Source organism: Barbus barbus, assembly GCF_936440315.1.
Source record: "Barbus barbus genome assembly, chromosome: 45".
NCBI classification, from domain to species: domain Eukaryota; kingdom Metazoa; phylum Chordata; class Actinopteri; order Cypriniformes; family Cyprinidae; genus Barbus; species Barbus barbus.
The window spans coordinates 3,805,311-3,833,081 of record NC_136723.1 but is presented as its reverse complement, the minus strand read 5'-3'; the positions used below and the strand labels follow the sequence as shown (position 1 = coordinate 3,833,081).

Here is a 27,771-nt window from a genome sequence, read left to right as displayed (position 1 = left end):
TTTTTGAGTTCTTAAATTCTTGTTTTAAGTTTATACAGCAAAAAGTTGAGAAATTTCCTAAAAAAAACAAGTTGAGAAAACTCACAAATCTGCTGAAGCTGGTTGCCTTAAATTTTTGGTTTTCTTTTTTTTCAGTGTATATAAAGTATAAAATGTTATGTATGATTATTGATAATGATATGTAAATACTTGAAGAACATATAAGCTTGTCTAAGACATTAGTTAGTCTTGCCCTTGCATATCTTGAAATGCTATAACATGATTCCACCACTAGAGGGCCTTGAAGACTTGGGTCTTTGACTTTATGTATCCATAACTTCGCCAGTCTTGTGTTTCCTGAATCTGTAGTTTTGTAAGGAAACAAGCTGCATTTTGATGAAACTCTTGACTTTAACTTTACAACTACATGTCAACTAACTCTCATTAGAGTATTAGTAGAGTGGTAGGGTTAGTAAGATAAGTTGACATGTGCTTGCAAATTTACTTGTAGTAAAATGCCTGTTATAGACCATCATAATAAAGTGTTAGCAGATATCACGCAGACATACACAGCTATAGCTGACATGTAGTTGCAAAGTTACTTATAGTTAGTAGAATGTGAATCAAAATAAAGTTTTACCAATATTTTTGTTCACCATATCTTTGAAGACAGCAGTCTATTGGTTACAAATGAAGTGTGTGTGTTTTTGCTCACATTGACGGTACTTGTGATATCATTTTCTCTCCTGCTTGATTGTCAACTAATGTAATTTGTTGCTTTGTGCTTCCTCTCTTTTGAGCTCCACATCATACTGTGAGCCTGGAAACATGTCCCGACCTCCTGCTGTGTGTGTGGGGATGTCTGCACTCTTGAGCATGTGTGTGTAGTTGAGACTCATTGTTAGACGCCTCCAGCTAATTGTTCTCTACTGATCACTAATTAGGCTTGCACCAACACAGAATAAATGCATTCTACTGCAGGCAACCCCTCATTACCGAGCTATGATTAAAACACACAATTGTTACCCACAGATGTTAAAATAGTTCACCCACAATGAACTCAACCTCGTGAAAAATAAGTGTGCTTAACTGTATTGTGAACTTCAGATCTTAAAAGTATATTTTAAAAAAAGCACTTGCAGATAAAATAATAGGCCACTTGAGTGCTTTTAAATAGAGTATTCCATGACTGTTTCTTAACAAACTTAAGTACGCTTTTAAAAACTGCACTTTGTAATAATGTCAAATTTAAAGTTTAAAGTACATACAGTATATAATTATTGTTTTAATAATCATTTGTCATAGAAGTGCACTTAAGTGCAAATTTTACATTTGAAGTTAATATATTTCAAATGTTCTAAATTGCAACTTCATCATTACCAATGTGTAATTACAAATATATTTTAATACATGAAATGTATCGATAGAAGTGACCTAAGTGGGCCAAAAAGGCACTCTAAAGTTTATCAAATTGGATGAATTTAAACTATAATACATTTTCATTTAATTGCACTTAAAATGCATTTAAGTATATTCTTTTATAAAGTTTATTATTTCCATAATAAGTACTCTTTTTAAAACTCTTTTCCTTAAGTGCACTTGTTTTTCACAAGGGACCATGTTGTTTCAACCCCTCTCCTTTTTTTTCATGAAACAAAAAAAGAGATGTTTTACAGACTCTCTAAGCTGCTCTTTTCCATAAAACATACTCATACGGTTCAATATTGAATGGGCTACTTTTGTGATCCTTTTTTTCTCTTTTGGTGTTTTACAGTGTTTGGGAGCTGGGACCTTCTGCCTAACATCTCTTTTCAAGTTTCACAAAAACCAAATGGGGTTCCTTTAATTGAATTTGATCTTGAAAATCAAACAAGAAGTTCAGACAGTGCCACATGTTGATGCATTTGTGGCCATCCATTATGTTTGTATACATAGACAGCACATGTCCTTTTGTAGAAGGAATGTTCATCAGGAATCGTGGGAAGGCTCCTTCTCTTTTGTTATTGCCGACCACGTAACCTCAGAGATCCAAACAATAGCAGGAAATTCTCATGGGCGGAGGCAGCGAGGTTCCTCCGCCGGCAGTTTCCTCATTGGCTGCCAGCATTCAGAATGAGTGAGAATGGAGTCCGCTGGGAAAAGAGGAATATGCACAGGTTAATTGACACTGAAGGGATGTGTCTCATTCATTTCCACAATGTGTGCACACGACTGCATTCCATGCAGTGATTTCACTCAATGGGCAGCACATCTGTACGCCTAAAAAAAAAACTAGTTCAAAGCTGTGATACAATAAACAGGAGATTTGGATTTATGGTTCTCATTTTTCATCAGGGAATAAAGAGCACTGATTTTGTTTCCTCCATGGAGGGCAAAATTATATTTTTAGCAGAATGTCTATGCTGCCTTTTTGCATAGATCAAAATTGGTTCCAAAAGGCATAAAGGTATCCTAAAAGAAGTCCTGCACTATATTAGAAGTATTCTGAAGCCATCATTTCAAAGGTCTTCAAATCTCTAGTTTGTTTTTTTTTTTTTTTGTGCACTTCTCCATTGAAACTCTGCATTTCTGAATTTATTCAGCATTTTCTAAATAATTTAATTAATTGAATTCATGTATGTACTGCATGGAAAAAAATAATAATTACATTTTTTGCGTTTATGTGTGTGTGTGTGTGTGTGTGTGTGTGTAGATTGGAATCAGAAATCTGTCTTTTGGAGAATGAAGAATCACAGCTATCAGCTAAAGAGCAAGTTCTCCGAGAGCGACTGCGGGAAACAGAGAGATCTATTGAAGATCTACAGAAGGTACGTGATCCTCATAACAGAAAAACATACAGTACATCAGAGTGGCCTCAAAAAGTGAATGGACACTTCAGCCACAATTCTGTTTTTGGACAGCAATTATTTTTGCAATGCTGTTTGATAAAAACAGTCATGCCGAAATTACACACTTCAGCTTTAAGGGTCTTCATAATGTAACAATAATGCAGCAATTTAAGAAACATTAAGGATGAAAATGTAAGAAAGCAAAAGAATGTTACAGTAGTACAACGTCATCTTTTCTAATAACACTGCTTCTTTTTTCTATCTACAGAGTCTTCAGAATCAAGATGGAGGTATGGAAGTCATATGCGCCTGTATTAACATTTCTGTCCTGTAGTAACAAAATCAGTCTGAATACACATAGACATTCAGACCAAGTTCATGGTCATGTCTGTAATCCATCGGATGTTACTTCCAAGGTAGCAGCGCAATGGTAGGCAGTCACTGAAATACACATGCCGTCTGCCTACATCCTTATGTCGGACAGAGGGGTCCAACTTTAGCCTCGTGGACCATTTCCCTCTTGCCTCAGCTAGACTATTGAACTCCACACACGCCAGTGACTCTGGACTTTGTTTACCCTGATCCACCTATTCACAGGGAATCCCTGTAACCCAGAGCCGACCATTGTTTTGCTCTAATTCACCCGCGTTGCTTTTGCTGTCTAAGCAATGAGCTGCTTCATGGAAAAAAAAAAGCGAGAGAGTGGGAAACTCAGTTTAGTATGTGGGGATTGGAAGGGGAGGGAGCAAATTCGGTGGGCTTTTGAATACAGGAATCTAGTTTTAGTTTCTCTTCTGCTCTCCACCGGACAGATGCGGTGAATTACAACTGCTCCCAGATCCCGGACCTCCCAGAACTGAACTCCCAAACTCCCTTCTCAGCTTCAGGGGATCAGCAACCGCCAAGGAAATCTGGTAGGTGCTTGTTGGGCATGTGGGAGTGGCTGGGCAGGTCACGGGTTTGGGCCGAGGCCAAAAGAGGGTACGGTAATGTAGATTACAGATGGCGCAGTTACTCACAGCAGCGCATGTGTGTGAACCAACGGACATCATGGTGTAATTTGCAATCTATACACAGTAGAGTAACTGGTCACCAATGTCTAAAAGGCTTAAACTGAGGCATTTGAACAGCTGTGGCACTTGCTTTTGTTGAGCAGGTGCTAATGACCATTTCAGGGAGAAAGCTCGGCTTACAACAGACCTGTGATGTGATGGAGATGAGTGAAAAACGTTTAAAAAAGCCGTAAACGTTTATTGCACGTCTAGTTCATGTCTCACTAGAGAAATGGTATGGAAAGGAATAGAAAAATGTTGCAGATCTATACAAACAGTTCATCAGCAAAAAAGCTTTGAGACAAGATTTCTTTATTTTGTGTATATAAATGGTTTAGATCAGTGGTTCTCAAATGGTTTAATCTCATAAATTAGATTTTAAATTGGACATCGAGTTGTGAAAATACAACTAATAGTTACCATACAGAATGTCATTCAAATTAAGTATCAAACTTTATTAATATTAATATGAACTGCATTGGCCTATCAATAGGCAAATGTTATTTGCATGGCATAATAGGAAAAATTAAATGCATAAACAACAGCACAAATGTGATTTACTAGCAATCACTGGGCCAAATTAGTATTTGCAATTCCAAATAAACAAGCAAAAGATGAATTCGCGCCAAAATACCATAAAGTTTTATTTTCTGTCAAAAACAGAAAATTTTGTATTTTCTTCTCATTTATTACAGTTGCTATGCCTAACCTTTTAAAAAACACACTTTAGCATGCTTTTATAAACAGTACTTATGAAAATAATATACTCTAAAAGAATATACTTAAGTGCAAACTTTCATGTAATGTTTTCAGACACTTAATGTTAATTACATATTAATTGCAAAAGTCTATTATAGTTTAAATGTATAATAAATGCAATTAGCTTAATGTTAGTGTGCTGTTTTTGACCCACTTATTAGATAAGTACATCTATATACAGTATGTAACATGCTTCTACTTCATTATTACTTCTATTGTCTTTCAAATTTGGTTAAAGTTTACCAATATTTATGATAAAGTAAAATATACTGCAGTATAATTTCTATTGAAACTTGTATGCCATTTATTGAAATATATTAGTAATTATTCATTTGTAAAGATTAACTTGCAATTTAGTACATTTTAAATACTGTATATTAACATATATTCAAGTGCCCTTTTTTAATTGATATTATATTATCTGCAAGTACAATTTAAAAAAAAAATCTGTTTTTAAGTTTTAAAGATTTGACACCACATGTGCACATGCAAAACAATTAAATGCAGCTATTTAAAAAAAATAATATATATATATATATATATATATATATATATATATATATATAAATTTTAGCTGTCTAGCACAACTTTATGGTTAGTTGCATTTTCATTATTTGCATTAGTATTGTTTGTTTTTGTTTTCTCCACTGCTGTTTTCTCCACTTTAGAACCACTGGTTTGGATTAATCAAATTAGCTGCCTCAGAAACAGCTCTGGGTGTATTTGTATTTTACCAAGCAGTTTTATTTTTCAATGTAAGCTGTTATTAATAACTCCAAAGATTGCAATTTGTCAAGTATAATATAAGAGTAATGGTGCATTTCCATAAAATCAAGAAAAATGTGTGTCGAGTGTGTCGTCAACTAAGCTTACATCAGCATACAGCGGTTACTGGCAACAGCGTAATAACAGTGCAAAGGGTAGGTTGAATTTGTTTTTTGGCTCTGATTTTAATGCCAATTTATGAGACTGTACAAATATTGCATGGACATAGTGACATCACTGAAAATCCTATTAATAACAAGCATGCCACATTTCAGTAATGCATGATAGGCCATCCTGAGTAGATATTAACCCACAATCATCTGCACTCTTCCCCAAGCATTATACGCCATGGAGATCAGTGTCGAGAAGGATCGGAAAACGGGTGCCACCAAGATCCTCTCGGCTTCTGCGGTCAGCCCGCGGGACGCTCACCAGAGGGGCGTCAAAGTCTACGACGACGGCCGCAAAGTGATCTACGAGGTGCGTTCTGGGGGATCTACTACACTGGAGAACGGCACGCACCCCTGGAGTCCCGGCGAGGTGGACGAGCTCATGCAGCAAGTGGGCAAGTCCCAGCCACGAAGCGATGGAGCCCGGGTCACTGTCACACCGGCTGAGCCCCAGCCAACGGGAGGACAGCAGAGCTCCAAGCAAGACAAAAAACAATCCCCTAGGAAAGGCTACGAAGGCGAGGTCACAGAGACTCCACACGCCTCTGCCGACAAACCGGTGACCATGATCTTTATGGGCTACCACAGCATCAAGGACGAGGAGGAATCCAAGAAGCTGCTTGGCTTTGATGGCACCATCAAGGCCGAGATCGTCCTCATCGACGAGGACGATGAGAAATCTCTTCGGGAGAAGACCGTTACTGATATCTCCACCATCGACGGCAACGCCGCAGACCTCGTGGCGGGCCGGCCTCAGTCCGATACCACCGAACTGTCCTCAGAAGGCAAAGATGAAAGCTCGACCAAGGAACTGCCACCCACAGGTATTGAAAAGAAAAAACGCTGCCAGTGCTGTGCTGTCATGTGACCTTTCTCCCACAACTTCTCTTTCCTGGAGCACATTCACCAAGGCTCTGCCTTCCTTAAAAACAAATCTCACCCTGTTACTAACAGCACCTCCACCTCTTTGACGTGAGAGAAGTTCGCTTCTCACTCTTTCTGACCTGTTTTCCACAGATCGTCTGGTTCTCTTGATGTAAGGTTGTACGATTCAGATGGAACATCTTTGCTGGCCGATACATACACTCTTAAAAATGAAAGTTCTTTATTGGAACCTTAAAGGTTCCATGAAGGACCTTTAACATCCATGGAAACTTTCAATTGTACAAAAGGTTCTTAGAAATCTTAAAATGTTCTTCACAAAAAGGAATTTTTTTCTTTTAAGAACTTTAAGAAAGGTTCTTTGAGGAACCCAAATTGGTTCTAAATGGCAGGGATACTCATATCTGGCTCGCGATATCCACTTTCCTGCAGAGTTTAGCTCTAACCCTAATCAAACACACCTGAGTATGCTAATCAATGTCTTCAGGATTATTAGAAAATCACAGGTAGGTGAGTTTGATCAGGGTTGGAGCTAAACTCTGCAGGAATGTGGATCTCGCGAGCCAGTTTTGAGTATCACTGTTCTACGGCATCACTGCGAAAACCCCCTTATGGAACTAAAATTTTTAAGAGTGGCTGTGAAAAGTTTGTACCCCATTAAAAACATTTGATTATCCTTTATTTAATTATCCTTTGAGATGGAATATAGATGAAAAGCCAAAAAATAATATGTAAATGTACAACAAAATAAATAGCAAAACAAACAACAAAACAACTAGACTTCAACCTAGTTGTCCAATATAAGTTTAGATAATTTCATAGAACTTCTTACAATGGTGTAGCATAAATTACAAAGATATGGTCCATAAATGTCTATACCATTTGATATTTCATACGATATGGGGAAAAAAAATAGATCCATGCAACATAAGGATGTTTGACCATGTTGTGCAGTAGCCTTACAAAGCCTTCAAATTACCATAAATGTTGGTTGTCCAAAATTTTTTTTTTTACAGATCCAGATTTATTTTTCCCAACAAAAATGGAGACAATGTACATATGCTCACTTCATTACGCAAACTGATTTATTGAAAGACATTTGCCTTTCTGTGCCTCTGTATCCTCATACATAACAGGATTTTTACCATTTTTCATGTTTTAAGCTGCAAAAAGACAGTGAATATTAAATAGGAAAAAAATCAGACCAGCTGGATCATTCTAAGAGCTGCTCAGAATCGGCTCAGCACTGCCATGTGTGCGAATACACATCTTAGAGAATGAAAAGCACTGGTGTGACTCTAGATTACATGCACTATGGAGGTAAACAAGGTGCTAAATATATTTGGACCTATTTGCTATTTATCTAAAAATGCAGATGCATATTGTACCAGCAAACCAATCTTTATTTAAAATTATTAACTGACACTCAAATTCAAACCATGCATCAACTAAGGCATTACTTAACTTTGATGTTAAATAACAAATATTTTGTGAGAGAAAAAATATTAAGAATGATATTAAGAATCTGTGTTTAAAGAAACCTTACTATTGTACATGAATGACCCACTAGTGCTTATTATTCATAATCATATATGAAGTCACAGAGATTACGGCTGCATATGTATAATATGCCTGTAGATAAAAGAATGTAAATATATTACACTCAAAATGAGTGTTTAATCCACATTTATTTCTATAGTGGTTGAAATCTGAAAGTGTTTTTAATATATGCACATTGTTTGCATATTCACACTTCAATACCATACCGATAAATCGCAAGATTTCTCAGTGTGGTCATAAAGGACACATCTAAAGGACATATTTCTAAGTAAATTCTTCTCCTTTCACTAATACCAGCTGCCTTTCTGTTTCTGTATTAATTTTTCTAAGTCTTGCCTCATTACAGAAGAACGTCCCAGGTTACGTATGTAACCATGGTTCCCAGAGGGAACGAGATGCTGTGTCAGAAACACTTTGGGAACGCCCCTGTGTTCCCACGCTCTGAAACACGTGTGCAATCCATCCAAGGGAATCCTGGCTGACGTCACCGGCAGAGATGACGTAGCGACCAGGAAGTATAAAAGCACCTGCGGTGGAGACAGCGGCAGCTTCAAAGTGAAGGAAGCACTCGCAGGGATGCAGGATGTATGGCATGCGATGCAGCGTCTCGTTCCCTCGGGGAACCATGGTTACATACGTAACCTGGGACCTTCCCCTTCAGGAACTCGAGCTGCGTCTGAAACACTTTGGGAACAACAATGCCCATGCCACCATACTGACAAATCCCTGCCTAGTGTGGAACGGCACAGCTTAGGCAGAGAGGACTGAGGAGCCAGGAGTGGCATCAAGGTCAAGGCTGTAGAACAAGACAGAGGTCAGAGGGGTGGACCATCCCGCAGCATTATTGTGCATCGATACACCAGATGAGAAGGCCTTGGAGTTCACCATACCTCTAGTAGAGTGAGCCCTGACCCCCAGAGGTGAGGGGAGATCAGAAGACTTGTATGCAGTGGTAATAGCATCAACTATCCACCTGCTGAGGGTTTGCTTGTTAGCAGGAAGACCCTTCTTATAAGGACCGTAGCACAGAAACAGTTGGTCCGACTTTCTACACAGGGCAGCTCTGTGGACACACAATTAAGATTTTCCTAGTCAGAATCCCGAAAGGGAGGTGGACAGAATGCCTGAAGAATAACTGGCTGTGGAACAACTGAGGGCACCTTCGGGACATACCCCGGCCTGGGGTACAGAAATGCTCTCGCCATACCAGGCCCAAACTCGAGACATAATGGGGCCACTGTCTCGACAGGATGTCTGCTCCCTGATTGAGGTACCCAGGGATGTACACTGCCCTCAGGGAGAGCAGTTTCCCCTGGGCCCACAGAAGGATCTGGCCCGCCAGCCTGTACAGGGGGCGCGAGCGCAGACCCCCTGGCAATTGATGTAAGAGACCACCGACGTATTGTCTGTGCGTATTAGCACATGATGGCCTCTCAGGTCTGGGAGAAAATGCTTCAATGCCTGAAATTCTGCCAGCATCTTTGATCATTCGAAACGGGTTGCCCCTCTGGGAAAACCCTGTGGTTCTGAGCCACCACTGCAAGGGTCTCATGTACAGCAGGCCAAAAGGTATCACGTTGGGCGCAGCTGCCATCAGACCCAACAGTTTCTGAAACTGCTTCACAGTGAGTGACTGGCCTTCTCTCACTCTCTTGACTGTCGTGAGGACCGACTCGATACGAGCAGGAGACAGACGTGCCTGCATTGTGGTCGAATCCCACACCACACCCAGATAAATGGTCCTCTGTACTGGAGGAAGCACACTTTTCTTTCCCCAAGTTTTTCATGTGAGCGAGAACGACATCTCGATGCCGAACTGCTACCTGCTCTGATTGAGCTAGAATCGACCAATCGTTGATGTAATTTAGTATGCGGATGCCCTGGAGTCACATGGGAGCCAGAGCAGCATCCACACACTTCGTGAAAGTGCGGGGTGAGAGTGCGAGACCGAACAGAAGAACCCGATATTGGTACGCTTTGCCCCCGAAAGCAAACCTTAGGAACTTCCTGTGTTGAGGAAGGATGGATATATGGAAGTAAGCGTCTTTCAGATTTATCGTCACAAACCAGTCCTCGGACCTGATTTGAGACACGACTTGCTTGATAGTAAGCATCTTGAACTTGAGTCTCATGACTGAGCAGTTCAACAATCTCAGATCTAGAATTGGACGCAACCCCCCATCCTTCTACGGAACGATGAAGTATCGGCTGTAGAACCTGGACTCTCTGTTGAGAGGAGGGACCACCTCGATGGCCTCCTTCCTCAAGAGAGTAGCTACTTCTTGTTCCATTACCAGAGCCTGCTCAGGGCCCACCAGAGTGGGAAACACCCCGTTGAATAGAGGCGGACGCAACCCGAACTGAATCTTGTACCCTCTCTCTACAGTGTGCAAGACCCATTGAGATACATTTGACAGAAGTTTCCATGCTGCCAGAAAATGTACTAAGTGAACCAGTCTCTTGAGACTGGCCTCTGGTGTGCTTTGAACTGCTAGCTCGGTGCCCTGAAGCGGAGGACCGTCAGGGAATGGCCGATCTAGCTGTTCTAAACACTTTTTTGGAGGTAGCGAGACTCTCAGGACCTCTACGTTTCCAAGCGGAAGCTGAAAGAAACACTCATTGGAGATCGCTGTGCCCTGAAGCACCGGGGATGGCAGGGGTAACGGAACGGTCTCCTGAGGGCACTGAGGAGAGACGGGCACAGTATAATGAGGTGTGTACCGTTCTTCGCCAGAGGGCCTGCCCTCAGACGTCCTGGACTGAAAGCATCAGGACCTTTTGGCTGAAGCCTTCTCATTGAAAATGACAGTCCTCAGATCCATCATCTCCCTTGAGGACTTCGACCTGGAGCGCCGCCCCCCCTCATGTCTTTCCCCTTGAGGAGGGGTACGAGTGGCAACTTCTCGATATGAGGAGCTAGTACACGGCTGGGGCTGATTCCGCCTATCAGCCCCACTTTGAGAATGGCGAGGGAGAAATCGCTGAAAAGCCGCCTACTGTTTCTTAGCCTCCTGAAACCTGTCGATGACTGTGTTAACCGCGTCGCCGAACAGGCCAGAAGGCGATATAGGGGCGTCTAGTAGAAAGACCCTGTCTTTATCACTGATCTGAGACAGGGTCAACCATAAATGTCTCTCCGTAGCCACCAGGGCTGCTATAGACCGCACAATAGCTCTGGCAGTCTCCTTGGTGGCTGATAAATAAAGTGATAAATCTGTGGTTCTACGTTATTAAGCAATATCATCGTTCTTTATATCATCACCCTCATCCATCTCTTTAAGCAGGTCAGCCTGATATGCCTGCAACACCACCATAGTGTGCAAGCAACCTCCAGCCTGACTTGCCACCGTGTACGCTTTACCCACCAAAGCCGAAGAAGTCCGAAGAGGCTTGGTGGGTAATACCCGGGCCTTAAGGGAAGATGCACCACCAGGCGAAAGATAGCCCGCAAGCGTATCCTCAACCCGGGGAATCTTCCCCTAACCGCACTCATTCAGCCCTAACACATTAGAGTAGTAAGAAACATCAGGACTGAAGAGGTGGGCCGAGTATGGCTTATTCCACGACCTAGACACCTCAGTGTGCAGATCGGGAAAAAACGGCAATGTTACAGGCGGAGGCGGAGATTCCAGCACAGGAAGCGTTCAACTAGCTTGCTTTTTGGACGCTCCTGACACTCTCTTTCTGCTGGCCACTCAATATTTAATTTAGCCACAGCTCTTGTCACCACCTCCAACAGCTCCTCAAACAAGACTGTGATGGCAAATCCACAGCCTCGTCTCGATTGATGCTCGCGCCACTCTCCACCTCAGAGGAAGAAAACACGAGCGCCGAGCCCTCTCTCGGGGTGGAGGAAACCGTTTCAGAATGTGCCTCCGTCCCCAAAGAGTGAGCGCTAGATCTGGCAGGGGAAGAAGGAGAAAAGGACGTGCCCATCTCCAATCTTTCTGTCAGATCCGTCTGCAATCCCCACGATTTAAAGCGCCGCTCTGCCTCGGCAGAGGCGGGACCCGAACCGTGGGGAACGCGGGCGAGAGCACCCTCCTCAAAGATCACTCTCCGAGAGCGGAGTGTCCGCATTGTGTGTATCCCCACCCGTAATGAAGCGAGGCCAGGGAGGAACACACAGCCTGAAACGCTGCTTGTCAGACTCATGCCAGTTGCCATTTTAATGATAATATAACGGGACAAACAACAGTAAATAAGACGTAACACACATAGAGCGCTTACTGAACAACAGAAGCTGCCGCTGTCTCCACCGCAGGTGCTTTTATACTTCCTGGTCGCTACGTCATCTCCACCGGTGATGTCAGCTGGGATTCCCTCAGACAGATTACACACGTGTTTCAGAGCGTGGGAACGCAGGTTTGTTCCCAAAGCGTTTCCGACGCAGCTCGAGTTCCCGAAGGTGAACTTGTTTTAGTGCCATAATACATTTATAATACATTTTTGATGCTCAGATGGGGTAATTAAAAGCCAGCGTACCTGATATTTACAATGAACAAAGAAATTTGCCTTTCAGGCATAACTTAAAACATGAATTACATTTCACCCGAACTTAATTGAAGATAAACCTAGAAAAAATCCTTCATTAGTGTATAAATGTAATTACGCATGTACAAAACATTTCATATAAAAAAAATTGTCACATTTTGGGATTTTTGACAAGACCTTGCCTTTTTTGACAATTGTTTTTACAATAAAAATGTAGTTAAAACAATAATAGCCAAAATAAATAAACATGTTAAATATGCAGACCTAGTTCATGCCAATGACATTCGTTATGCTTTGAAATGCTACAGAGAACTTATTGGAACTTTTTTGTTTTTGTTTTTGTCAAAAGAGTGTGCTCTTGTAGCTACAAATCAACTACAGGCGATGTCATGTATTGAAGGTCGTACCTGAAATGATTCTGTAATCGGTGCCAAAACAAACTAAAAGTTCACCTTTTCAGGCTTAAAGACCCCATGAAATCATTTGAGGAGTACAGTTTCCTTTCATGAGTTGACATATTTCCTACTGAAACAGGAAGTTGGGCAGGAAGTTAGCTAATATCACAGCCCACCAATCCCAAAGAGTTGGGTCTTGCTGGTTAGTTTTGGCTCTTAGCCCCTTCTGGTAGATGCTGTAACTGCACCATCAACTTGATCTCATGAGGAAACTATTTTACGAGTTGGTAATTTTGCATAACTTTATGCATTCAAAATATAAAATAGAATTTAATTATCATGAGACTGTATTGAATTATCCATGCAGATGTCAATTAATTAGTCACTTGCCTCAAAAAAAAAAGTCAGAACGGAATTCCCATGAGCAAAGATGGCAGCATGCAGGTTGCATACTTCATAACATGCGTCAACCGAGTAACTACCATTGATGTGAATGATAACAGATAACCTTGATGTGCTACATGCTATTGCAGGTGGTATTTATGCAGAGGTATATTCTCATTAATGAAGAATTTACTGAGCAGAAACTTGTATACACTCATGTGAACAAGACAGGTCATCAATATTTTTCCACAGCAAATTTAAATGCATTTATCTTGCAAATGTTTGTTTTTTAACCTTTAGGAGTACATTGGCGTATACACTCTTAAAAATAAAGGTGCTTCAAGATGCCATAGAAGAACCTTCTTGTTTAAATGGTTCCATAAAGAACCTTTAACATCTGTAGAACCTTTCTGTTTTACAAAAGGTTTTTTTGTTGTTGTTTTTTTGGAAAAAGAAGGTTCTTCAGATTATAAAAATGTAAGAAAGAGATTGTTATTTGACTGAATGGTTCTTTGTGGAACCAAAAATGGTTCTTCTATGGCATCGCTGTGAAGAACCTTTTATTTTTAAGAGTGTAGATGGCCATGAAGCTAACAAACATGGATTTTTTTATTATTATTATTCATGGGGCCTTTAAGGTTGAGCATTTCATGTTTGAATCTGTTTACACAATGTAGGAATACCTCTCCATAAATCATTTATGCTCCCAGAGTAAACCTAGTGTTGATGTTGTCTATCAGGATTTTTCAGCCTCAAACTGCCAAACAGCTCTAATTCAGTTTTGGACTTTAATATGGTGGTGTGGCTCCCATATGAGCTCTGATCTGCCATGAAAATACTGCTGTGCTTCTTCGTTGAGATTCTGCTTTTTGTAATCCTGAAGTGTAATTTTGAATTGTTCCACTTTGCTTACCTTTTTTAAGTGATGATAACATTCTCTTTCTGTATCATATCATTCTTTTTTTCTCTCACACACTCTCTCCAATACGGACTGCCAGCAGCGCTGCTGTAACATTGGCTTTAAGTTATTTAATTTTCCTTTGTATGGTATACTTAGTCCAATAAACAGCATTGTTTTCCAATGTGCCTACCCTTCTGTGTCTGTGCTATGTTCTTTCTCTAACTAATTTCTCTTCATCGGGACATTACTAGCACTTTCCCTATCCGTAATCTCATCCCTCACCCGTTTCTGGGCAGCACTAACTCCAGCAGGGTCTGTGTCTTGAGCTCGTCTCTCCAGATGTGAATGAGATATGCTGATGTGTTTGCCCCGCTTCACAGATTGCATGAACAGCAAGTTTAACCTTCACCAAATCTGTTCCCTCGCTCACAATTAAAGGCTGACACCCACTGAGGAGATCTGAGTTTGCTACAGGTTTGTGTGAGTCATCATATCGGTAACCACTGAGAAAGCTGAAATTGTGTCATTGTCTTGTTTTCCAGAAAAACAATATATAGAGAGACCTTGTTAAAGCAAGATAAAGTAAAAAATTGTTTACAATATACACTAACATTTGAAAGTTTGGGGTTTCTCTCTCTCTCTCTCTCTTTCTCACCAGGGCACAGTATTACAAAAATAAAAACAGTAATATTGTTTCATTATTTTCTTTGTCACTTTTAATCAGTTTAACAAATACTTGCTGAATAAATGTATTAATTTATTTAAAAAACTCACCCCAAACTTTTGCATGATAGTGTATATAAATAAATAAATACAGATGCTAATTAGGCTTATATTCTCTAAAACAAGCAATAATGTCTTTGACATACTCTAATAAGTACCAAAATGCATAGAACACACCAATATTGTTTGAAATTACACGTTTTATGTATATAATATATACTAATTCAAACATATTTATAATCAGCATTTAATTTCCATTATAGCTTTATTTTCCATCCTCAGTGAAATCATCCACTGAGCATATTGCATTGGATATAAATAGCAGGGTGGTCAATGCCATGTCAGTATAGAAGTCTGTTTAATGATTGCATATGAAAATAGATTGTAGACTATTGATTGTAGAGCTGACACAAATGGGGCAAAACGTTTTACAACAAAACCATATGGTTACTCTTGATAATCTCAAAAATTGCTTAATATCAGGCAATCTACCTGGTCAACCTGATCATAATCACTGCACAAAAAGGGATAGTTCACCCAAAAAGAAAAATTCTGTCATCATTTACTCCTCATCCAAAACCTTGTTTAACACAAAAGAAGATATTTTGAAGAATGTTAGTAATCAAGCAGTTGCTGGTAGCCATTGGCTTCCATAGTATGAGGGGGGGAAATGCTGTGGGAGTCAATGGCTACCAGCTATTGTTTGGATACCAACACTGACAGAACGCTTTTTTGTTGGGTGAACTATCCCTTTAAAGACAGTACTGACAGTCATTCCTCATAACCCCTAAACACCAGCATTTAGAAAGACGTCATACTTACTTCTTAACACTGTCTAGAATACACAAAATGCATAACACTTACTAATGTGTCTTAATATCCTCCTATGTTTCCTATAACATACTGAACACTATATAGAGTTGTTGTAACTGAGTTGTTAAAGATCTAAGCTGGTAACTGAAAGGTTTAAAGTTCAAGATTTAATATCACTGAATCAACCTAAATACAAAACTTTCTGAGTTGGGGAAAAGTCAAATAAATAATCATGGTGAATCAAATCGGTTGCAACTGTGAATGCTGACAGCAGGCACAGTTTAGTTAGTGAATATTTTTTTATGCTGTGGCAGGGTTGTGCGACCAAACTACACTTCCATCAATCGCTTTAGCACCATGAAAATGACAGAAAACACAGATAAAGCATCAGCTACACGCTTAAAGTGAATCTTTATGTGCGCTTTATGTTGCTTTAGGGCAAAGCTCCCTAGGTAATAAAAATGAGATCAGTATAAATATATATATATAAAATATTAAGTTGTCAAACACATAATTTATCATTCAGAACAAAATCACTTGAAGCACAACCTGTCGTAATTACAATTTCTGAACTCATATATACAAACCTCCCAGGAGGATCTGAGAGCATCATTAAAGACGCTCAAAATAATGACTTAATGTGTTATTAGTCAGAGAGTCTTCCAAGAATAAAAACAGCACAGCTGCATTGGGCTCTTATCATCCTCTCCTCATTTACATAAACCATTCCAGTGACAAATGCCTTATTTACAAGATTCTTCTTCTTAAAAAAAAGAAGAAGAGGAGAATGGAAGCAGCTGTCTTGAAGCAGACATACACTATATGAAACACAGAGCTATAAACACATCAAATATGAGACATGACCTTTGAAAATACAGTTTAAATACTCCTTGCAAAAGTTATTTAGATATATAGAGCCCATCAATTGTCATGAGTGGCAAAGCTGGATCTTGAAATTGAGCCACTGTGGGAAATAACTCACATGCAAAGCATATAAGCAAGTCAAAGAGTTTACAGAAACCCTTTTACTTGAATAAAACAAGTTAGTCAGTTACATACAGTACAGTATATAGTTAGATGTTATTTTTATTCAGTGCAGTAAACATATAAAGCAGAATTGTATGTAATATACAAGAAACACACTATTATACTTACCAGTTGCAGGGAATAATGTCAACAGTGTAATGGACAGATCTGCCTGTACTAAACTCTGTGACCTGATTATAAACAGGCTTTGACAGAACGTACTAGAACACACATTGAGAACATGCTGACGAAATCTATCAAACACCATTCACAGCTATTTATCAAAGCTGTTCCATTAGAGAGTCTGTTTTTTGTCACACATTACAGGGAGAGTTCACCAAAAAAATAAAAGGAAATTCTGTCAACATTTACTCACCCTCATGTCACTCCATAAGACCCGTAAGAATTGAATCAATCAAAACAAGCCTAAATTAAATCTGATCATAATTTAAATTTACTGTTTGTCTTTATATGACTTGGATAAGACTGCTTGATTAATATTAATTTGTTTGGTTACCTGTACTTTGTCTCAGAAATATTTGTAAAATATTTGAATTTGCGTTTCAGAGATTTTCCTTAAGACTGGTCAGTTTGGGTAAGTAAATGATGACAGAAATGTCATTTTTTGATAAACTATCCCTGTAAAAATCAAGTACAGATTCACGAGCTATGATGCCAGGAATTTAATATGTGAATAAATAGCAAACATTGTTTTGTGCGTGTGAGTGAGTGTGTGTGTGTGTGTGTGGGTGTGTGTGTGTGTGTGTGTGTGTGTGTGGGTGTGCGCATGTTTATGTGGTTTATGAGGACACAAATTTGTACAATGACATGGGTATGACAGAGGTATTACAATATGAAGGTGGTTTATGAGGACACTGCCTATGTCCCCGTAATTCAAAAGGCTTAAAAAACATACTAAATGGTGTTTTTTTTTTTAATTTAAAAATGCACAAAGTCTCCTGTGAGGGCTAAGTTTAGGTGTAGGGTTGGTGTAGGGCAATAGCACACACAGTTTGTTCAGTATAAAAACCATTACGCCTATGGAGAGTCCCCATAAACCACAAAAACCAACATGTGTGTGTGTGTGTGTGTGTGTGTGTGTGTGTGTGGTAGGCACACAGTGCGACGGCATATTTAGCATTTCAAACCCACCACGCTATCTTGACCTTTGACTCCTAAGGCTGTGTGTGGGCTGCTATTATAAACACAGCACCACTGACCTGATGCAAATCTGATACAAATAATAACCTCAAATTACTTCTATTACACACAAATAACCATAATTACACATTTACCATTAACAACCTGGTGGATGCAGTGCCACAGCACAGCGATTAAATATTATTTAATGTTTATGTGATATTTAGTACAGTATCAACAAAGTCACAGCAGACAAACTTCCATCAGATTTTTATTGAAATAACTCACACAACAAGTTATTGCTGGGTTGACAACATTACTGTGAAGTACAGCTTTCTGTTGATATCTCGGCATGATTCCAGCTGGTAGGCATACAGTTCATATATATATATATATATTAGTCTGTTTTAATCCAGAATCCAAACGGTTTGAATGTTTGTGGTTATGATAATGTAGTGATTGGTTTGGTGATGTTTTGTTGCAGGCGGTGAGAAGGCACGTTCAGTGCTGCTGACGCCAGAGAACGGACTGTATCCTGCAGCCACGGCACGATCCGCTGACGCTCTGGTAAGACTATGGTGATCTTTTTCACAAGGCCACCTGTATTATATTATTACACTATATTTCAATATGAGGTGGTTTATAATGGGACTATAATCTTCTGTCACCAGTGACAGGAAACAATAATGAAACATCATTTCCATGCAAGATCTTTTAAATGCACTACATAGTACATAGTAGGATGCCAGTGGGTTTGTTTCCTACCTTATTAATCTGTCATATTTATAACTTCAGTGCACTATTACATTTATCAGTGAGAATTTATGTGGATACCTGTAAACTGGACAATCTGTTCCTACTTAATAACAGCATTGTGTGTCTTTACATTAAATCATTACATTTTTACTTGTGTGTGTGTGTGGGGGGGGGGGGGGGGGGGTTATGAAAAATGTATTAACTTTATGAATTGTGTGATAATGATCAGTGGTTCTCAATGTTTTTGACTGCAAGGCCACCTTTGGTCAAGACAATATTCAACGACTCTCGTATATCTACGCTTATATGTACCACTGGCACATCTGTTATTTATTTAGTTAGTTATTTACTTACATTAATATACTTGAATTTAAATAGTTATAAGACCTGGAAATTTGCCCTGGTCCACTGGTTCAGAAACCAAAGCTAGGAAGAAAAAAATATTGATTCCTAATTTTCACAATGGATTTAGCATGGGATAATAATAATAATTATAAGATTGTAATAATTGTAAGACATTAATATTTTTTGCACTGTGACATTATTTTTATGATAATTTTTCTCAGTGATTATTCTCATTATTTTTTCACACCTGTAATACAGTCCGTTTTTAAATGTTATGCAATGTTTTTTAATCATTAATATTTATCGTGTGTATTTGTCAAGTATTTGTTTATGTGATGTAATTGATTGATTGATTGATTGATTGATTGATTGATTGATTGATTGATTGATTGATTGATCTGGACATGTTTGTGTCAAGTTTTGTGAGAATCCCCCTCATGCCTTTTGCTAATAACCCATTGCTTAAAGTTATTATATTGCGTTACTGTATTCTTTTAATTCACAAGTCTTTGATACATCTGTCAGACTTGTGTTATGTCTTGTGTCTTGTTCAACCATGTGCTCAATGCCCTTATTTGGTCCTTCCTGTTTCCTGTTCCTGTCTCCCTTATTAGTTCATTAGTCTCTGTCTATTGGAAGAATTCCTCGTTCGCTCGTTCCTCGCTCCAAGCGAAACGTGACAATATCGCTGATAAGGAGATATTTTGTTTTGATTATCCAGACATGCATGATGAAGACATTCTTCAGATGCCCTGAAGTCTTTTAACTTTTCCTCTAATGAGTCCACAGCGGGACAATGTAGCACAACTTAATTGTTATAGAGAATGTGCAAAAAAAATGCCCTGGTCTTTCAATATTTCACTGTTGAGCCCCTGCGTTTTTGTTTGCCAGAGTGGAAACAAAGGCAGGATGGGAGCCAGATTGAATAGGCGAGCTGTAACCCGAGCAATGCGCTCGACTCATTGTGATCAGTTCCTGATTGCACTAGAACGAGAGAGAAGCGTCCACGCGGCTCCAGTGCTGCTCTGCTCATTCATTATTCAGCGGGAGCGTGCTGAGCGCGAGAGAAAGAGAGAGACAGTAGAGAGAGAGACGCGCAGACAGAGACAACAGCACGAGCGCCCTATGCGTTATAGCGCTCAATGTCAAAGTTGCTGCAGCACTGCATCTGAGAGCGATGCACTGACGCATTTCCATCGCACTGACTCCTCCGTTATCACAACACTGGCACAGTTACGGCTTCATCTTACAATCTACAACTGAGGAACTGATAGACACTTGATGCTGTTCACTGGTGAAAGGTAACTTTCCTTTTTATATCATTAGAAACGTGAATCATAACAACATTCAGATAGACGTTAGAAACCTTGTGCATCTTTTGTCTAAATATCAATCTGAGATCTGAAAGAGGCACAGTGGTCCCGATGTCCCTTGCAGACCGGGCTCCAACCCCCTGTGTGCCGCTGCAGGTGACCTCTTCTTTAATTGCATGCAAGATCGCACCTGGTAAAGAGGTGAATATCAGTCTTGTGTGAAAAAAAGCACAGGTCATGCATTCCTGTTCAAAGAACTCAGAAAGTTGTGCATGCTAAATAAGATCTGCATTGCATTGCAATTCTGTTGCAACTGACGATGCATATTGCAGTTTACCATCAGTTTGCATGGCTGAGATTGTGTAGCCTGTCTGATGTGTGACTGTATTTGAGATGCTGTCAACAGACTGATGGGAGTGTATTGATTATAATGGCACTGAAATGTCATTTGAAGGATTCTCAGAAATGCATGCGTGTTATCTAATCATTATTAATAATAGTTTTTCTCTGAATGGGCCCCCTGGGAATTTTAATATAATGTGTTAATCTGCTAATGTTGTGCATGGAATACAAAGTGAAGTGAGGAGAAGCAGGTCGTATGCAAATTCTTATTTGGTCAGCATTCCTGAGGCACTGTGATCCATGAGCAAAGCTTACGGTGTGCCACAGGCTAGCACAGATGTCCTCCCTGATTCTGATTTGTTTTGTGGAAAAGTCTTAGAAAAACAAGAGAATAACAGAAAATTGCCAAGCAGTGTGAACACAGCAGCTTTTGACAAAGTGTTTTTCACCTGAAACAAGAAAATTTGCTGACAATTTGTTCACCCTCAGGCCATCCATGATGTAGTTTGTTTCTTCATCAGATTTGGAGAAATGTGGCATTGCATAACTTGCTCACCAATGGATCCTCTGCAGTGAATGGGTGCCGTCAGAATGAAAGTCCAAACAGCTGATTAAAAGAGCCTGGTCTCATGAAAATGCGTATAAATAGCTAACAGTTCTTTTTTTTTCATGCTATATATATGCAGAAATGGACATTGGCGTGCATACGATGTAATAATCCACAAGAAATCCACACCACTCCAGTCCATCAATTAACATTTTAAGAGAAAAGCTGCATGTAAAAAAAAAAAATCCATCATCAGACATTTGTAAGTTTGTTGCTAAAATACGAATCCTCTATGCTTAATATTGCTTTTTTAAAAGTTATGTGGTCCGAATCAGGAGAGAAATCTGCACAGATCAAGCACCGTTTACAAAAAAAACAGACACAAACAGCTCTAAACAAATATGTGGGTGGATTCTGATGTGAGAGAACAACAGAGAATGGATCTTTTCACCGAAGCAAGCAACATTATGGATTACGTACTCTATTTTGTCCAGAAGTGATGGTTTGAAGTCTTAACGATGGATTTGTTTCTTACAAACACAGCTTTTGGCTTCACAAGACATTTACTGCTGGACTGGAGTGGTGTGGATTATTGTGATGTTTTTATCAGCTGTTTGGACTCTCATTCTGACGGCACCCATTCACTGCAGAGGATAATCATATTCATAAGCCCATCCACCAAATTCAGCCTGTTAATGGTGTTAACTGCATTTTGTATAGATGGTTTGTAAACTGTAGACTGTGGGTGATCTGTGGCTGTACCATCTGAGTCTGTGACTACTGTGAAAGGTTGAAAAGATGACACAGATTTACTAGAAACATCAAACAGAGAATAGTCAGAAACTGCCAGAGAAGCACTAGGAAAACACTAGCAAAGCCAGCAATAGGACTAAAGGTGGTTAAATACTGGGAGTCAAAAATGAAGCTGATAATGATGCTGATTATGAGATGTGTATATCAGATATGTGAGCCTAGTCCACAAAACCAGTCATAAGTAGCACGGGTATATTTCTAGCAATAGCAATGATACATTGTATGGGTCAAAATGATAGATTTTTCTTTTATGCCAAAAATCATTAGGATATTGAATAAAGATCATGTTCCATGAAGATATTTTCTAAATGTTTTCACCTTATAAAAATGTAATTTTTGATTAGTAATATGCATTGGGTGGATTTTTCTATGAATCACATTGTACAAAATTGTATAAAGTTACTTGTTAAAATACTTAAATTTTTTATTGTGTTGTTGCACCTGAAATTCTGGAAACCATGCAGGGTAATAAGATTTCAGCGATTTCAGGTTAATGAATGGTCCTGCCACTTAACTAACATTACAAAAGTCTAGAACTACGAAGAACAGTGAAAATAATAGACAGTGTGTATGTAGCAAGGGATGTTGTTTCTACCAATCCACTGCTAACACTTAATGGCTGCTAATTTCCCCTCAAGCTGGAATCGTATTGATTGAAAATGATCTTCACTTTCAACAATCACACCAGGTCAACTCACTTACTAATTACTGAATGGCAATAGAAAGAGGAAAGACACACTACTTTAACCTCTTCTTCGAGATGAGGTTAGACAAATATGACCTCTGAAAAGCAATTCCTGACACATGTATCCAGCCATCACTGGAAGCAGGCCTAATGTTTGCAAAATTCCATCTAAACATAAAAATATGAAAGCTGTGGGTGGCAGGATTTGAGTCCAAGAGCAAAGAATCCAGGAAAAACTAGTTCTTTGAAATTGTGAAATAGTGTTAGCGCAATATCCATTCTCAGCTCTCTTCAAACCGTGATTCAATGAAAATGTATTGCTTTTGTGACGATACAAAGATTATCTGTCCTAGACTGAGTTTTCAAAACAAAACTCAAAGATGTCATTACCCAGACACTACAGAACGCCTCCCTCATGGTTTGGCCGTAGATTACACAACTACCATTCACGCCAGTGTTTACTACGAATTATCCATCCATATCCTGTAGCTTGTAAATTATACAGGAATACAGCTATCTTTACATAATCATCAACAGGTGAAGTGGTGTTGTGTTCTGACATTATATCTTAATGGGAAGTAGAAAGCATGTTAGCGGCTTGGCGATTTCCCTGCTGTGTAATGGAAGCATTGTCGGATACATGTGAGCCGAGGGGTATCATTTACTCCGTGGTTAGAAACCAGGACAGTTGAACCCATGGGGTATATTCCACTTTGTTGTCCCTGTTGTGTATTGAAGTCTATGGACCTGAATTACATTGTGTATGTGGCTTTTACCCAGAGTCCTACAGGTGGACTCAAGCCAGTTGATGGTCAGCTGTGTCTGCTGCTTTAGTTTTCTCTTTTCTCTCAATTCCCAGGAACAAGGTGTCATTATTTTTGGATCCATTTGGTTCTTTCTTTTGCTCTTGTTGTCTTTGGCTGTTGAGCAACACAATATCTGTCCTAGAAAAGCATCCATTTTATTATCAGAGTAAACACTTTCTCAATGATAAGAATTCTGATCTTCTTCTCAGTGATTGTTTTCCCGAACCAGAGTGAATTCCACTTGTCTTCTTATCACATACACACTTTTAGCCAATCATTCAGTCAGTAATTTTTTATTAACATGCTTTTAGCATTTAAAATCAGTTGATGTGTCACAAAAAAACAAGTCTGTATTCTGTGATTTTTAGAAAGAAATCGTCTCAGGTTACGTATGCAATCATGGTTCCCCGAAGGGAACGAGACGCTGCGTCGAAAACGCTAGGGGAACGCCTCCAGTGTGACCGTGCTCTGAATCACATGTGTAATCTGTCCAATGGAAGGGCAAGACGTCACGGGCGGGTGACGTAATCGACCAGGAAGCATAAAAGCATGTGCGGCGGAGCCGGCATCAGCTTCTAGGAATGAAGCAAGCGCTGACAGGGATGCCGGAAGTGTGGCCTCAAGATGCAGCGTCTCGTTCCCTTCGGGGAACCATGGTTACATACGTAACGAGATGCCCACGCTGCTAAGACTTCCAAGTCCCTGCCCTGTGTGTATCCCTTGGGAGCACAACGAGGGCAAGAGAAAAAGGGCCACGAGTGGCTAAAGTGATAGGCCGATATATAGGGTGGAGTGGGTTAATCCTGCGGATTAACAGGCCTGCACAAACTCCAGAACTCTGGATTGGAGGATGGCCTCAGCAACCTCGGTTGAGAGGCCGGAAGCTAGGAGCTGTGCCTCCTCAGAGGCCACACCCACAGCTCCGGACAAGGGTGGACGATAGTGCCCCACGCCTGTGAGAGGAGATCTCTCCTGACGGGAATCTCCCTTGGAGTGCCGTCGAGGAGAGAAATCAGGTCCGAGAACCATACTCGGCCCGGCCAGAATGGCGCTACCAGTAGTAGACTGACCTCGTCCCGGCGCACTCTCGCCAGAACTCCCAGGAGCAGAGCGATAGGGGGAAAAGCGTACAGACGAAGCCTCGGCCAAGTCTGCACCATAGCATCCAGTCCCAGAGGAGCTGGAGGAGTCAGAGAGAACCAGAGGGGACATTGAGCTGACTCTATAGTCGCAAACAGGTCCACCTGTGCCTGGCCAAACACTCTCCATATCTGCTTCACCACCTCGGGGTGAAGTATCCATTCCCCGGGCTTCGGTCCCTGTCTCAACAGAACGTCTGCTCCCACATTGAGATGCCCAAGAATGTGCACTGCTCTTAATGAGAGGAGTTTGCCCTGGGACCACACAAGGATCTGGTGCACCAGCTTGTACAAGGGTCGCGACCGCAGACCTCCCTGGTGGTTTATGTATGAGACCACCGACGTGCTGTCGGTGCATACCAACACATGGTGGTGTCTTAGGTCTGGGAGGAAGTGTTTGAATGCTCGAAACACGGCCAGCATCTCCAGCCAATTGATATGCCATGTCAGATGGTGGCCACTCCACAGACCGCGGGCAGGGTGGCCACTCATGACCAGAGACTGGCCTCTGGTGTACCCAGAGCAGCTAGCTCGGTGTCCTGGAACGGCACACCGGCAGGAGACGGCCGAACTAGCTGCTCTAGAGACCCCCGAAGGGGTGGCGAGCATCTCAGCTCCGCTACATTTCTGGTCGGAAGAAACTGAGATGTGTGCTCACTGGAGATCGATGCGCCCTGGAACACCGTACGTGGCAGACCGATCTCCCGAGGGCACTGAGGAGAGACGGGCACCGTGTACCGCGGTGAACGCCGATCTTTCCCAGAGGGGCCTGCCCTCATGAGTCCTGGACCATAGCATCAGGACTGCCTCAGCTGAAGTCTCCTATTGAAACGACGGTCCTCAGACCCGCATCATTTATAGGAAGACTAGACTGATAGAACCAGAGCCTGCTCAGGCAGGACCCGATGAGTCACCGCCATGTGCCTACTAAGGGAACCAGTCTCTCGAGACTGGCCTCTGGTGTGCTTAGAGCTGCTAGCTCGGTGCCCTGAAGCAGAAGACCGGCAGGGGACGGACGCTCTAGCTGCTCTAAAGACCCCCAAATGGGCGGTGAGCCTCTCAGTTCCGCTACATTTCCGGGCCGAAATATCTGAGAGAAGCGCTCGCTGGAGACCGCTGCGCCCTGGAACACTGGCAGGGTTGGCAGACCTATCTCCTGAGGGCACTGAGGAGAGATGGGCACCGTGTAATGCGATGTATGTATACATATATACACACATCTAACTTCTAGTTAGATGAAATACATCATTTAATTCTTCAAAATTAAATGCAGGAAGACAACCAGACGAATGAACACGGTCTGATATGAAAAGGATTCATAATAAGAATGAGAATGACGCAATGCACGCGTCGCCTCGGCAACGCACGCTGCAACAGCAAGCTCTCACTCAAAGGGGGAAGAACTGCACCGCGGGCTTCCAGCCCCGAGCGAGAGTGCTAGATCTGGGGAATGCAGGTGGAGATAGGGCGAAACCGTCTCCAACCCATCCGCCAGATCCATGTTTCGATCCGCAGTGGCGGACCGGAACTGCGAGATCTTACGACGGGGAGAAGCACAATCAGCCCTTTATCTTTAGAGTTGACAGCGCGAATATAATGATGTCATCATTCATAATATGCTTATATACTGTATGTATATATATATATATATATATATATATATATATATATATATATATATATATATATATATATATATACACAGTATCTCACAGAAGTGAGTACACCCCTCACATTTTTGTAAATATTTTATTATATCTTTTCATGTGACAACACTGAAGAAATGACACTTTGCTACAATGTAAAGTAGTGAGTGTACAGCTTGCTGCCCCCTCAAAATAACTCAACACACAGCCATTAATGTCTAAACCGCTGCCCACAAAAGTGAGTACACCCCTAAGTGAAAATGTCCAAATTGGGCCCAATTAACCATTTTCTCTCCCCGGTGTCATGTGACTCATTAGTGTTACAAGGTCTCAGGTGTGAATGGGGAACAGGTGTGTTAAATTTGGTGTTGTCGCTCTCACTCTCTCATACTGGTCACTGGAAGTTCAACATGGCACATCATGGCGAAGAACTCTCTGAGGATCTGAAAAAAACAATTGTTGCTCTACATAAAGATGGTGTAGGCTATAAGAAGATTGCCAAGACCCTGAAACTGAGCTGCAGCACGTGTGCTCAGCGTCATATACAGAGGTTGTGTTTGGGAAATAGATGTATGAGTGCTGCCAGAATTGCTGCAGAGGTTGAAGGGGTGGGGGTTCAGCTTGTCAGGAAGCCCGCAAACAGTTTGCTGAAGACAGGCAGACTAAGGACATGGATTACTGGAACCATGTCCTGTGGTCTGATGAGACCAAGATAAACTTATTTGGTTCAGATCGTGTCAAGCGTGTGTGGCGGCAACCAGGTGAGGAATACAAAGACAAGTTTGTCTTGCCTACAGTCAAGCATGGTGGTGGGAGTGTCATGATCTGGGGCTGCATGAGTGCTGCCGGCACTGGGGAGCTACAGTTCATTGAGGGAACCATGAATGCCAACATGCACTGTGACATACTGAAGCAGAGACTGGGCCGCAGGGCAGAATTCCAACATGATAGCAATCCCAAACACACCTCCAAGACGACCACTGCCTTGCTAAAAAAGCTGAGGGTAAAGGTGATGGACTGGCCAAGCATGTCTCCAGATCTAAACCCCATTGAGCATCTGTGGGGCATCCTCAAACGGAAGGTGGAGGAGCGCAAGGTCTCTAACATCCACCAACTCCGTGATGTCATCATGGAGGAGTGGAAGAGGACTCCAGTGGCAACCTGTGAAGCTCTGGTGAACTCCATGCCCAAGAGGGTTAAGGCAGTGCTGGAAAATAATGGTGGCCACACAAAATATTGACACTTTGGGCCCAATTTGCACATTTTCACTTAGGGGTGTACTCACTTTTGTGGCCAGCGGTTTAGACATTAATGGCTGTGTGTTGAGTTATTTTGAGGGGACAGCTAATTTTTACTATTATACAAGCTGTACACTCACTACTTTTCATTGTAGCAAAGTGTCATTTCTTCAGTCTTGTCACATGAAAAGATATAATAAAATATTTACAAAAATGTGAGGGGTGTACTCACTTCTGTGAGATACTGTATGTGTGTATGAGTGTGTGTGT

At 40.9% G+C, this 27,771-nt stretch overlaps 1 protein-coding gene across 7 annotated transcripts in view; it reads left to right on the top strand.

Annotated features, from left to right (window-relative positions):
* LOC306864182 (PALM2-AKAP2 fusion protein-like) overlaps positions 1-27,771 on the top strand; it is a 97,282-nt gene that overhangs the window by 29,039 nt on the left and 40,472 nt on the right. For 4 of the 7 annotated variants that reach the window (XM_079407954.1, XM_079407955.1, XM_079407953.1 and 1 more), the window contains exons 4-8: positions 2,672-2,786; positions 3,076-3,097; positions 3,620-3,721; positions 5,721-6,377; positions 18,356-18,438. In XM_079407954.1, coding sequence (XP_079264080.1) covers positions 2,672-2,786; positions 3,076-3,097; positions 3,620-3,721; positions 5,721-6,377; positions 18,356-18,438 — 979 coding nt within the window. The remainder of the gene's footprint in view (positions 1-2,671; positions 2,787-3,075; positions 3,098-3,619; positions 3,722-5,720; positions 6,378-18,355; positions 18,439-27,771) is intronic. The other 3 variants (XM_079407958.1, XM_079407959.1, XM_079407957.1) reach the window with 1 other exon arrangement.